This window comes from Centroberyx gerrardi, chromosome 7 (assembly GCF_048128805.1).
Source record: "Centroberyx gerrardi isolate f3 chromosome 7, fCenGer3.hap1.cur.20231027, whole genome shotgun sequence".
NCBI lineage: Eukaryota > Metazoa > Chordata > Actinopteri > Beryciformes > Berycidae > Centroberyx > Centroberyx gerrardi.
Window position 1 is genome coordinate 6,785,372 of NC_136003.1, and position 13,591 is coordinate 6,798,962.

A 13,591-nucleotide genomic window follows, 5' to 3' on the forward strand; every position below is an offset into this window, starting at 1 on the left:
GTGGACCGCACACACACCCGTTGGGCGCACACTTCCCGCTGAGGCCTGCAGTGAACACCGCCAACAGGCAGGAGGCGCCACGCGGAAGCAGGCGGGCAGACATGTAGCGTCAAAGGAAACACACAGATCACCAGATTGTCAATGTGATTCTCTCTGGTGATGATCAGCGTGTGTGTGTGTGTGTGTGAGAGTCGGTGCTGGTGGCAGGTGGTTGGTCGTCGTGTCGGACAAAAACAAAGTATACAGGATGTCGTTCCCCCTGAAAAAATCCTGTCCTCTGTTTTTCTTTTCTTGTCTTCACTTCCTCCTCCGCCTCCAAACCCCGCGCCGCTTTCTCTCCACTGCTTTCCATGTCGAGGGTTCTTTTAGGGGGGGGGGGGGGGGGGGGGGGGTGTCAAGGTTTGCGATGCGTGTGTGTTCTTTTTTTAAAGTCACACTTCCTGCTCCTCGAAGACCTCCAGGAAGAGCGGAGGGAAGAGTTCATTGGGACACTCCACCTTCATGTGCAGGAAGCGGCTGGCGTGGCACGCGCCGATCATGCGCAGGTCCGTCACCTTCATCAGCAGCTTGGGCCAGAAGTGGGGAATGTTGTGCTTGCGGTAGTTGATGTAGTGCTCGAACGCCAGCAGGTAGGTCTCCTGGCACTGCTCGATCTTCTCCACGCTGGTCAGCCCCGAGCGGTCTTGGTGGGGAGGGGGGGTGGGGGGGGAAGAGAGAGATTTACCGTTACATTTATACAGCGCTTCCACTTGGGTCTATTATGGAAGCACATAGGGCGGGGCTATGAGGTTGGCCCGATTCTGATATGAAGGCATATCATTTCATGTATCCTTAAAGGATAAGGCTGGTGTTTTTTAATGCATTGCTTACCGTCAACAAATCCTATGAAAATAACACAATCAACAATGCGTTTGCTCTACTCCCGTTACTTTCTGACTTCCCACGTACCGTTTTTAGCCGTCAATCCGGAAGTCATTGGCTCCAACTGTAAGCTAAAAACCTTGAAATACAGCTCACAAAGACATAGTTTCAATTTTAAAAATCGCTAACTGTTACCATGAAAAGTCAGGCTGTTGTAGTTATTACCAAATCAAATTCAAATGGGAACAAATTCTTCATTACGCCGGGGACTATTTTCGGTGCTACAGAACTGCTTTCCTGAGATCGCAAACGTGTTTACAGCTGGCTTATTAAGTTGTTTGAGGAAAAAGTCGGCCGGCCCGGTGCATCGCGATGATGAAATGTGCTGCAGAGCAATGGCATGGCTCTTTGACGTGTTTTTAATCGTTTTTTTAATACAATGGAGTTCTATGGCTGCTGGGACATGGCTTCATTGGGCACCGGCTACATGGACGAGACTTGTTGGCAAAACAAATTCATTGCTGATTTTGTTATTTTCATAGTATTTGTTGATGGTAAGAAATGCATTAAAAAACACCAGCCTTATCCTTTAAACCTCGTAAAAACTGATACACATATATAATACGTAACTTGTTTCCTCACCAGAGCTCATGAGCAGCACGGCCTGCATCAGCGCCACCTCCGAGTCGTCCAGGTTGAACTGCGCCAGGCTCTTGCCCAGGTCGAAGATGGCGTCCGACACCACGCCCAGGCCGCCGTTCTTCAGCTGCTCGCGCTTCACCGCCATCTCCCCGCTCAGCGTCAGTGTCTCGCTCTCGGGGTCGTAGCGCACGGCGGCGCGCAGCGACATGATCTCCATGCAGCAGCCCTTCAGCAGGATGATCTGGTCTTCGCAAGGCAGCTGGGGAAACGAGATCGGTGAATAATATGCATGCATGAATATTGACATGGGGAGTAATAAGTTGACCGCAACTGCAACACATTACTGAACTGAACAAAAGTAGTTCATTTTTGAGGATAGAATCATCTGTGTCTGTGAAATTAATGTATGAACCAATGAATTCCAGGTAGCACAATTTTTCCAAAATGGTTTGTTTTTTGGAACAAAACCCTTCATATGCAGTGTTGACGAGTAATAACCCAGCATTGTGAGATACACATATTTAAAGGCATCCATACACACCGTGTTAAGATTGGAGTACAATATCGAGATCATTACAGTGTATTGACGAATATGGACTAGCCGAGAGTATGCGGTTTTCATTCAAACTGCAGATTACACCAGGTGATTTCACTGATTAGTTCCTCCTCTCTGGTTGAAGTTGTGCTGATCAGCGACATTACCTGGTGTAGCATTTGGTTGGAATGAAAACCTGCATACTCTCGGCCCTCTATGGCTCACGGTTAGAGACCCCTGGGCTAGTTATATGCATTCATCTGTGTAAGCCAGTGGTTCTCAATCCTGGGCGAAATCCGAGAATGCCAAGTCGATACTTTTGTCCTTGTGGAGAACGATCTTCCCAAGCACAGAGAAGCATCCTTACAGTTTGAGATGGGCTGTGTGCTTGACGTTGCACACGTGAAGATTCCAGGATCTTTATCTGTCCTCCGTCCTCGCATTCTTTTGTTTTGGAGTCATGCTTCAGTTGTTTGATATTGTGTCAAATGCGTCATGGAGGGTACAAGAATGCACAAGAACTGGTTTTCATTCCAGCCATCTAATCAGGGACTGATTTACACCTGGGATTCAAAGTGAATGCAATTAGCTACAATTAACTACCTGGAAGGATAGAACACCAGCAGTACTCTGGGTCCCCAGGACTTGGGTTGAGAACCACGGGTGTTAGCTGATAATATAAACCCAGCCTTGAGCCTTGACGGATTGAGATAAATGACAAGTGTCCTAGAAAAGCTTCAAATCTCCAACCGGTCCGATTATTTCCCCAATGATGCCCATGTATTTCCACTGTAATGTCCTGAGTGTGGCTTGATCCCAGGGCCATTTCATATTTTCTATACGTGTGACACAATCACAGCTGTCAACTATTGCAAAAAGCAAAGAAAAAAAGGCAAAATTGAAGACAGGAAGACGTATGAAATGCATCAGAGCAGTATCATATCTTCCAGCATTGTTATCTTTGAGTGCTGCCTCAGAGTGAAAGGGTTATCATTTTGTACTTGCAACAAATCCCTCGCCGTGGTTTATGTAACTGTAGACCCACTACAATATGCATGAAAACTGCACTCAGACACTGCACTCACACACATGCATGCACGCACACACACGCACAGACACGCACAGACACAGATCGCTTCCGCTCATTTACTGTAGAGTGCAGAGCGGTATCAGTGAGTGGGGAGTCATCCGTCATCCACAGACGGGAGGGAGAGAAAGAGAGAGAGAGAGAGAGAGAGAAAGAGAGAGCATCACGGGGGAAGGAGATGATTATTATTTAGTGTAATTGCGGCTGACAAGCAGCATGACTCGTCAGACGAGCCTGGAATTAACGAGGACACAGCTGACATGCAACTGCGGATCCTAGGGGGGGATTTTCAGTTTTGAAAATGAAGATTGTTCTCTGAGGTCTCTGAGCACGACACTAACACCACTAATTGGCAATATTTTTATATAAAGTAATGTCCGTTTTGCTATGCTCTATCGCCAAAAGTGATTCAGCCTATACCCAGTTCATGAAAACTTTTACTGTACTTGGTATCAGGTACAGCAAAAATAATACAGCATACTAAAAATGTGAGTACTAATGATACTGTAAGGCGCTTGGGATGAAAGCATCCATGTGTTACATGTCACTACCATGTACCAAAACTGATGAGCAGTTGGAACCCACAAATTAAGAGGAAGTTTAAAACAACATTGTACAATATTGTGTGTATTGTTACCTGTTTTTATTTTAAACCCAGTCTGCAGATCAGTATATGAAGTATGTGAAGTATGGGGACTCTCTCTCTCTCTCACTCTCACACACACTTAATTGCACAAAAGCACGAGAGAGGATCACTTTGGAAGACACATATACGTACAATGAAATAATCCATTTATGTTATTTAAGGTTAACAAGGCTTTGATCTAAATTAATGTGCACAGAAATCACATTGTATGCCTTGTGTAAGGTCTATTAACCACATTTTTACGCCTCCCAGCAGCCTGTTTTTTAATAGTTCACATACACACACACGCACGCGCACGCACACACACACACACACACACACACACACACACACACACACACACACACACACACACCTCTCGCTGAACCCACCTCTGAGAACATGGGCAACTTCTTGGCGAAGTCGACGACACGGGTGATGGCGGGGGTGACGATCTTGGTGAACTCGCTGAAGGCCTCCAGGTCCACCTTGTCTCCATCGGGGGTGGGCGCCAGCGGACCCTGGCCGATATCCTCTGGCTGGAAACAACACACAACAAGAGTAAAGTTAACCATCTAGAGGACAGATGCATGCTGGAAGCTCCACTTCAGCCATCAGCCAATGAGGGAATGCACTGATGGCGTTGTGTTGCGTGGAGTTTTCCCGCGGTAACACTGGCTGATGTTTTCTGTGTTTAGGAAAAAAAATGAACTGGTTTGACTGGTTCCTCGGGTTGCTGGTGGTGTGTATGCACAGTTTTTAACTTGGGAACTGAGCATACTGTACACAGTCTCGTACTGGAGGCTATGCTCAATAAAAGATTGTAAAACACCCAACAGAAACAGGCCTGCAACCAATTTAAAACCCACTGATCTATAAAAAGACAGAGATAGTACACAGGGGAGTAGAGTAATTTAGAGGTTAAAATTCTTCTCTGTGTTTGGGCTGGGCATCACATGAGCTGAATAGGGTAATGTAAAGTTAGTTAGATGACTTGTTGACTTTCTCACGTCAGAGACTCACGGAGAAGTAAGAGGTTGTCTAACTGGGGTTAGGGTTAGGACTGGGAAAATGTTGCCCGCGGTGAACGTGTTTCCATCCGCAGCTAAGCAGCTAAGCTCTATCCTGCTTTGACACAATGGGAACCTATAAAACCGTAACAGGCAGGAAACATCTTGAGGCAAAGCAGCAGATAGAAAGAGACACTTTAGTCATCACCGGAGGGAAAATGAGGGTGTTGTCAGTAGGATATTAAGCTAAAGACAAAGACGTAAAAAAATCTGAAGAAATTAAAAATAACTTGTTTGTAGCATGTTATGTAACACGCTTATTGATTATGATTCTTAGGAAAACTGGCTTGTGAAATGTGTCTTATTTTTCCATGAGTTTAGGAAACTTTTGCTCTGAAAAAATGATGCAGTAGGAAACAGTGTGGCTTTTGTTTTTTTTCCTATGATTTTTTTTTTAAAGTAGCTGTGTTGTAATCCCTGTTTTTTTCTGTCTTTGGCATACTGAATGCAATTTAAATGTTTTCTGAGCTGAATTCTCACAACAAAGACTTTTTCCTATGATGCAACATTGCAAAGTTCGGCTTTAACAGATCACAGCCAATCAAAAGCACAGCACTGAAGTTGCTGTAACAACAGAGAGTATCTGGGCTGTGATTGGGCCAGCCGGCCCTTTTGACAGGCTCTACTGCTGTCTCATTGGCTGCCAAATATAATCCTGATGCCAAATATGGCGTCCAGAGTCTGCTTCTCTCTCTTGGGTGTCCTTCACTCCTCTGTTCACCTCAAATCAGCCGGCCCTCCGGTCGATTTTTCAACAATCCCTCAAAAACTGGATCCCGCTCACTCGACCTCTGTCTTTGCCTGCATGTGACGGTTGCCTGGCAACTGTCATCTGACCTTTGCATCAAGGTAATCATCGGCGGCGCAGACATGTGCGCCTGCATGTGGCACCGAACACTGGGGATGGCGGTGGGCAAAGTTGCTGAGGAAAATGAGTGCGCTCAAAACTTTTTTTTTCTTTTCTTTCAAAAAGATTGAAGACTGATTTTCTTCTTTTGAACTGGAAATGCTGCTATAGACGTATAGTATGGAGATGCATGGAATGATGAGGTACTTAAAGTGAAAGAATCAACTACTGTATGAATGCTGGAGTTAGAAAATGAATTAATGAATATCAAAGTGTGATTACAACCAGTTAGTGGTATCTGAACTACTCTGATGAGGGCTTACATGCTGAAAACCCTAACAGTAGCCTGATGTTGGCCATTAAAAAAAATACACTAACATAACAATTACAACAATCAACAATGTCAAACCTATTTCAATTTCTATTTGGGTCAAATTACTGATGATGATTCAGTTATAGAGAACTGTAGTCTATATAACGAATATAAAAAGAGACTGGCAGAATATATAAGTCAGACTGTGGAAGCCCCATCTGACTTAAACTATAGTTCTTCCACCCTTACTTTCTGTTTCCAGCGTATCATGTAAAACTTTGTAAAACATCAAGTTAACTGTTGCAAGTGGCATTGAACCAGTTTCTATGGCAACTAAGTGCTTTCAAAATGTATTTAACAATGGCAAGGTGATGGGATGTCAGATTATTTTGCCATTTTTTTGGCGAGAATGTTGGAGGACAGTTATTGAATGGACAGAAAACTTGTGTAGCGTCTCACTTTCAGCTGTCCATCTTGACATTAACTGTTAAAGACCACTGCTAAATACAGAATATAGATAGATATTCTATAGATAGAGTAAACACAAACAGATAAAAGAGATAGACCAAATGAAACACAAAGCGAGGCTCCCTCACCAGGAACTTGCGCTTCTGCTTCCAGCTGGAGCCCTGGGCGTTGGTGTGCCGGTGGGCCTCCGTCACCATCTTGATCAGCTCCCACTCGGTGCTGCTGGGCTCCGGCCGCGTCTGCAGTGTCTTCACCATCTCCTCCTTCTTCCGCTTCTCGCGATTCTCCTCGATCAGGCGGCGCTTCGCCACGCGCTTCGAGTCGTCCAGCACCACTGGGAGGGGAGGGGAGGGAGGGGGATGAGACTTACGCCCACGCCATAACAATCTTTGTCAGATATCTGTCTTTTTCTTGTTCTGTTGTTACATATTTAGCCATTATTTGTGTATAGCTGATTCTCCAGTGGACTTGTGACGCAACAGCAAAGCCTCTATTGGCTGGAGGGGGGGAGGAAGTTTCTATGTGCGTGTGTGTGGTTCATTAGGCATGTCCAAAGTTTCTTCTGTGTTTAATCATCAGCGAGGCTCCGCCATAGTACCACCGCTGCTAGAGAAAATGTGAAATTAAAAATAACACCATAATTTAGCCCAAGTGCAGTAGTCCAGATGTTCTGAGTTTGTGTTTTCATCAAAATATCCTCAAGGAAATCATTTCCTTTATCCACAGGAACAGATGGAGAGCGAAATTAATACTATTCCCCGATGTAAAATTAGAGAAGGAACACTAATGTGTGTGCGACTGTGTGTGTGAGCAACTGTAATGAAAAGTCCATTGGTCATCTCATTAACGAAGAGGCGGTGCTCTTGCATGGACTTGTTGCTTACACAAGAATAACACAGACAGGAAATCTGTGTTTACAGCTGTGAATACAACAGAAACCTCAACTGTGTTAAAGCAAAAACAATGTGCACATTGTTTAGCTATCATCATTTTTTACCACATGAGTATTGCATTCCTTTAACTGCTACTTCTCATATTTTGCTGTACATAGTATAGTGTTTTTGAACAAAGTGACAAAGCAGAAGATGCAATAGGCTTGTAATGACTCACAGTCCATGGCCATGCCCACGGAGATGCACTTCTTGAAGCGGCATAGCTGGCACTGGTTGCGGGTGATCTTGTCAATGATGCAGCAGCCTTCGTATTTACAGGAGTAGGACGGGTGGAGGTTCTTCTGGATGGTTCTGCGGAAGAAACCCTGGAGAGAGGGAGAGAAAGGGAGAGAGAGGGACCGAGAGAAAGAGAGAGAAGGACAGGAATAGCACAATAAAGACAGCAAAAGAGAGAGAGAGAGACAGAGAGAAAGACAAGGTGGAAGAGAAACAGAGTGGGAGAAACAGAGAGAGCATTCAGTATTTAAATGAAATATGAAGCTGCATAGCCACAAAATTAAATCCACCAATGAAATGTTCTTGCGTTTTAATTAGCATCAAACAAGTCTATTAAATGGGTCACATCACATGGCAGGCTGGTGGCTGCGACCTGCATGCCAAAAATGGTTTAGTATGAAACGTTGTGCGATGGCATGGCGGCCTGAAACGCTCTCAATAGCAACTTTTATATATGAAATTCAGGGGACGCTTTCATACAAATCACCTTACAGTAGTATCTTTTAAAGACTTGGCTGGCCAGAGGAAATGTAAGAGATTGGTGCCAAATATTGTTATGCCATGTTGCTTGAGATTGAAAAAGTTCAACTGAAAAAGACAATAAAAGACTGTAAGCTTGTAGGCCACGTTTCCATTCCCATTCCATTCCTGTGTAAATGCGGTGCGATTTGTCACATTTCCAGTGTGAACAGGGCATTTAGCTCTACCGGGAACAGGACTACAGCGCTACCTGGAACAACTCGAGCCATTCTTAGAGGCCGTGGGTAGGCTGCTCTACAGGACTCTAATCGCTGGATAATAGACCTCTGTTCAGTAGCTGCCAACCCCAACACCTGCCCATCAGGAGGCCTTCTGCCAGGTCATCGCTATACGGTACAGTACATGTGAAATTATTTTTAAAAAGGAATATACTGTTGTGTTTCGTATTTTGGCTTAATTCCTGGATGACACTTTACAGTAAGCAACAAAGCATAAAAAAAAAAGAGTCGAAGAGTTTCATCAAATGTGTTTCATGTCCTGGGTGGAAGAGGGGGCGGTGTGTGTGTGTGTGTTTATACACGCAACATTTAAAATCAGGTTACAGCTATCAATTGAAGCGGTCACTATAATCCTGATGAGTGCATTGATTCTAAAACCACTTATCTGAGAACTCGCTGCCAGTTAGCAACGTAATTGCCCGAAACGAGCAGGCAAGCCATTTCTATTAATAAAAAACTCAGCTCAGACTGATGTAATTTACAAGTGAATGGGACCTTAAAAGCAGCAAATTGCAACGCATCTCTGAATTACACATCAGAGGTAGGACATTTTAACGATGAGGAAAACAACGCAACTTAATAATGGCGGTATTTTGCTGTAATTGGGATACCTGGTTAAATAAAGGTTGAACATGACAAGCCAACACATTCCATTCTGTTGAATACAAGGGAGCTGTTGTAGCCTTTAATTGGTTAATTGGATCAGGAAAAACTGAGTCAGCCGGGCCAATACAACAAATAGTGCAGCTGTTGAACACATGTCCAATTGATATAACCTGGGCAGCGCTTGATTAATTCTATCTTGGGGTTGATGTTGTGACTTCATGTTTCTATGCAAAGGCTGGTGAGTTAAAGCCACCACACATCAACTGTGGAAACAACAGCAATAAAATGGAAATGTTGCTTGGTGTTCATTGTTCTGTTTTGAAAACAGATAGAAATCAGATAGAACTAATCAGATGTGTACTGTATATCAAAATTCAAATATTAATAATAATCTTGTCATAAAATGATCCATCATTTTGAGTCCTGACCTACAGAACATATTCCGTCATAACCATTCCATTGCTTTCACATGTTGGATGGTTCTTTAGAGCTACAACAAGCGCATTACAGCAAACAAGACACTTCCCCTACAGGTTTGTCAACCTATTGTTTGCTCAAATGACTTCTTGTTTCTCTGAACACCTGAAGACCTGAAGGTAGTGAAACAAGCCACTGAAGCCACTGTAGAATACTTTTATTTCTGCATGTAGAATTATTCCTGCTCTAACCAGCGCTTGATATTCTGAGGTATTTAATGATAACTGTAAATGTGCATCTCCACCCTGATGAATACGAAGCCTTGAAAAAAACACTTGCCAAGCCTTTTGTTGTTGAGTAAGAAATTAGCCACGGCTAACCAGTTGTTTGAATTACATCGTCTCGTCTTGTCATGCCACGGCAGGTCACGCTAGGTCAGGTTATGCCACATCACACTACATCAAGCCACGTCACATCATATCATATCACTCCAGGTCAGGTAACGCCACGCCATGTCACATTACGCCATGCCACGTCACATCATGTCACATCAGGTCACGTCACGTCATGTCATGTCACACCACGTCATGTCACACCACGTCACACCATGTGAGGTCATGTCATATTACGCCACAACAGGTAACATTACGTCACGTCACGTCACGTCACGTCACGTCACGTCACGTCACGTCACGTCACGTCACGTCACGTCACGTCACGTCACGTCACGTCACGTCACGTCACGTCACGTCACGTCACGTCACGTCACGTCACGCTAAACCACATCTGGTCACATCACCACTTCTTGGTTGATTTCTACTCTCTTCCGCTGTGCTCTGTCCTGTCCTGTAGTGTTAAGCCCATATTAATGCGTGGGAGGTGTCCTACTGTACCTTGCAGCCCTCGCAGGTGATGCAGCGGTAGTGGTACCCCGTCGCCTTGTCCCCACACACCACGCACGGCTCATCCTTCTCCAGGTAGCTGGGGATGTACCCTGGAACAGAGACGCTAAGAGCTATAGGAGAGGAGGAGGAGGTTGAGGAGGAGGACAGGATGGAATGAGGAGGAGGAGCAGGGTCAAATGGGAAGTACAGGCGAGGGGGAGGGGGAGGGGGAGGAAGTGAGGACGACAGGTGAGGGGGAGGATTTCAGGAAGGAAGAAGGAAGACGAGGAAGGCGTGAGAAAGGGACGTTTGGAAGAAGAGGGAGAACGGGAGGCGGACGTAGACGAAGGGGAAGCAGATGGGGAGGCGGGGAGCAGTGGAGGAGGAGGAGGGAGGACAGGAAGACCAGAGGAGGAGGATGAGGAGAAAGGAGGAGATGAAGTGCAGGAGGAAGATGAGTAGGAGGAAGGGATGGAGCAGGCGATGAAATGAAAGAGGGGAGCAGAGGGAGGAGGAGGTGAAGGAGGAGGAGTAGGAGGAGGAGGGGGCTAAGTGTTATCACAGGTGCCTCAGTAAAGCTCCTGTGCATCGAGCCCCAACAGACAATGACACAGGATGGAACACATACAGGACCGGCAGTCATGTCTGCATACATGGCATCATGCCCGCATATGAGGATTTACAGTCATATTCACATAACTAGACTTCATGTCCACATACTAACGCCATCAGTCATGTCAAACAAGGGAAATGTAGTTGCTTTTCTTGTTATCCATGTGATTCGTTTCTGCCTTGGTGCGCTTTGTTTTGTTATTCAACTGCAACATTTTTGTTAGTCATCTTGACTTAGGGCTGGGCGATATGGTTGAAATCAATATCAATATGGTATATTGGTGTGATGTCACATGGCGCCGGCAGGATTCTATTTCATAGTACGCACAAGAACCGCCCGCCCGCTTGTAGGCTACCTTTAACGTCTAGGTTCCCATGCACGTACATACGCAGTCTACTCAGCGAGCGAGTGAGCGAGCAAGAGAGAGAGAGATTGATTCATGTTTTTTTGCACTAACGTTACCGATACAACACCACCATAAAACTCTGATTAGCCTACCGCACGCATTTCAAAGACCAGCCAACAGGCCTGAAAAACAACAACAGCCAGCTAAATAATAGGCTACAAATAGCCCAGAGAAACGTGCAATAAAAGTCGGCATTAAGCGCAAAAGCAACGGATTCCCTCATTTAGCAGCATCATCATAAGTACAGTTAGGCCTAAAGATAGTAACAACAATATGCAACAGCAAGACCAAACCAAGCTGCTACAATAAACAATCCGAAAAGCCAGATGAGAAAATAAAATGAAATAGTATTCCTACCTATTTGAAGTTCATTCTGCATTCTCAAGCACATTATTCAATAGAAAAAGAATCCAAAGACAGGATCTGCTGTTGTCACAATTTTATTTTCAAGATAGAATGTTAAAAAAAACAAAAAACGAACAAAATCATAACAAAAATGTATGCACGGTGCGTACAGGATTACAGCTGCCGGAGCCACTGTGATGTCAAACCAAAAAAAAGTTTTTAAATAAAATTTGGTTGTTATCCTCAAATCATATAACAGAATTGTGTGTCACGATATCACAAGGATAAAATTCCACTGAAAGACGATAAATGATAATATTGAATTGTGCATCACGATATCACAATATCACCACGATACGACTCCACTGAAAGACGATAAACGATAATATTGAATATCATCACGATACGACTCCACTGAAAGACGATAAACGATAATACTGAATTATCACCCACCCCTATCATGACCGTTTCTTGTGTTTGCCTCGTTGAGGTGAGATGTTTGAGATGTTTTGAGCCTCTTGTTTTTTTTATGTAACACTTTAGTCTCTTCTTTAGTATCTTCTTTATTTCTCTTTCTTTTGTTTTATAACTAAAGTCGAAGCCGTGATGCTGCCCCACTAGGACTGACAGTCATCTTGGCATTCTAAGACAGTGCTTTCCCTCACCTAATAAACGCTTATGCCCACCTAAGAGTTTTCAAAGTACATGGACATGCTTGCACGCACACATAAGCACACAAATCCATGTATACATACACATACATGGACATGCCTGCACACCCCCACCACCTGCACACACACACACACATACTGTACACCCATGAGCCACCAACCCACTCACAGATGCTCGCGAACTCACACACGCAGGCTTAGAGGCTTCTGCAAAGCAGGCAGAACTGAGCGCACTCCAGGGGAGGGCATTTATTAAGTGGATTTTTCATCTCCTCTCATACTACTGTGGCCACAGAAAAAAAAGGCCGCGGTGCCGAGCCAGACATCTGAAAGCCGTTTGCTCCTGTCCGCTGTCATCGCCTGCTTTCCCTCTCCGCTGGATTCAACTCAGAACAAATGGCCGCGCTCTTGGAGGCGGCACGGTTGTTAGTTCCTGGCCTAGTTGCCGAGCCAGACCTTGTTATAATTTTCAGCTAAAAAAATAAATAAATGTATTTCAAAGAAGAGGGGTAAAGTGCTCGTCTTAGGAATCTATCAGTACAGACCTACTAAGTTAATGTAAGTTTTTCCAGCGATGGTTTACGCATTCGGACTCAAGATGTGTAAGGAAACGCAAATGGTAAACAGCAACATCTTGAGGTGATTTGAGCCGCCCTAACCCCGACTTCAAATAGAAACAACCAAATTGTGATCATGGATTTTCAAAGATACAGCGATTTTTTTGTTTTACTTATTTTTGGCCGGACAAAACCAAAAACAGCACCAAGGCAACTCGTACCGATATGTCCTGCTTTGTTCTACAGTTAAAAGTGAAGCCATCCATTCTCCTAGGCCAGTTGCTATTGGCGTTTTACATGAGCCATCTGTTCCGCTTTCAAGACCCACATAAGAATCAATTCTGAGTACAGCGCTACTGGTGATGCGAAGTTCGCCCCACTGCTGGCTTTCTTTCTCTTAATTTAATTGGACAGGAGACATTTTTCATCTTGAATTGAGCATGGGAGCTTTTTGCAATACAATTGTTGGCTCCAAAAGAGTCCTAAATGTATTTTGAAACTGTAAATCAACACTGGAGCAATTTAGACTGGTGTTTTTGGTTATGTGTAATGTGTGTTCTGCATTACAGTGCTTTCCCTTGAGAGTCTATTGCCATGAATGATGCACTCAAAATAACCCTCCTGTTTGGGCTTTTAAAAGGAATTTCAATGCATGGGTACCTACAAAATATAAAAAGATTATGGAGAGAGATGATCGTAGTAGTGGTACCTGCGATG

General features: G+C 44.3%; 1 protein-coding gene across 2 annotated transcripts in view; it reads right to left on the reverse strand.

Annotated features, from left to right (window-relative positions):
• Positions 1-431: 431 nt before the first annotated feature.
• LOC139914990 (thyroid hormone receptor alpha-like) overlaps positions 432-13,591 on the reverse strand; it is a 55,521-nt gene continuing 42,361 nt past the window's right edge. For both annotated transcript variants that reach the window (XM_078284500.1, XM_071903464.2), the window contains 6 exons: positions 10,292-10,392; positions 7,559-7,706; positions 6,577-6,782; positions 4,143-4,289; positions 1,504-1,762; positions 432-682 (listed from right to left, as the gene is read on the reverse strand). In XM_078284500.1, the coding sequence (XP_078140626.1) occupies positions 432-682; positions 1,504-1,762; positions 4,143-4,289; positions 6,577-6,782; positions 7,559-7,706; positions 10,292-10,392 (1,112 nt within the window). The remainder of the gene's footprint in view (positions 683-1,503; positions 1,763-4,142; positions 4,290-6,576; positions 6,783-7,558; positions 7,707-10,291; positions 10,393-13,591) is intronic.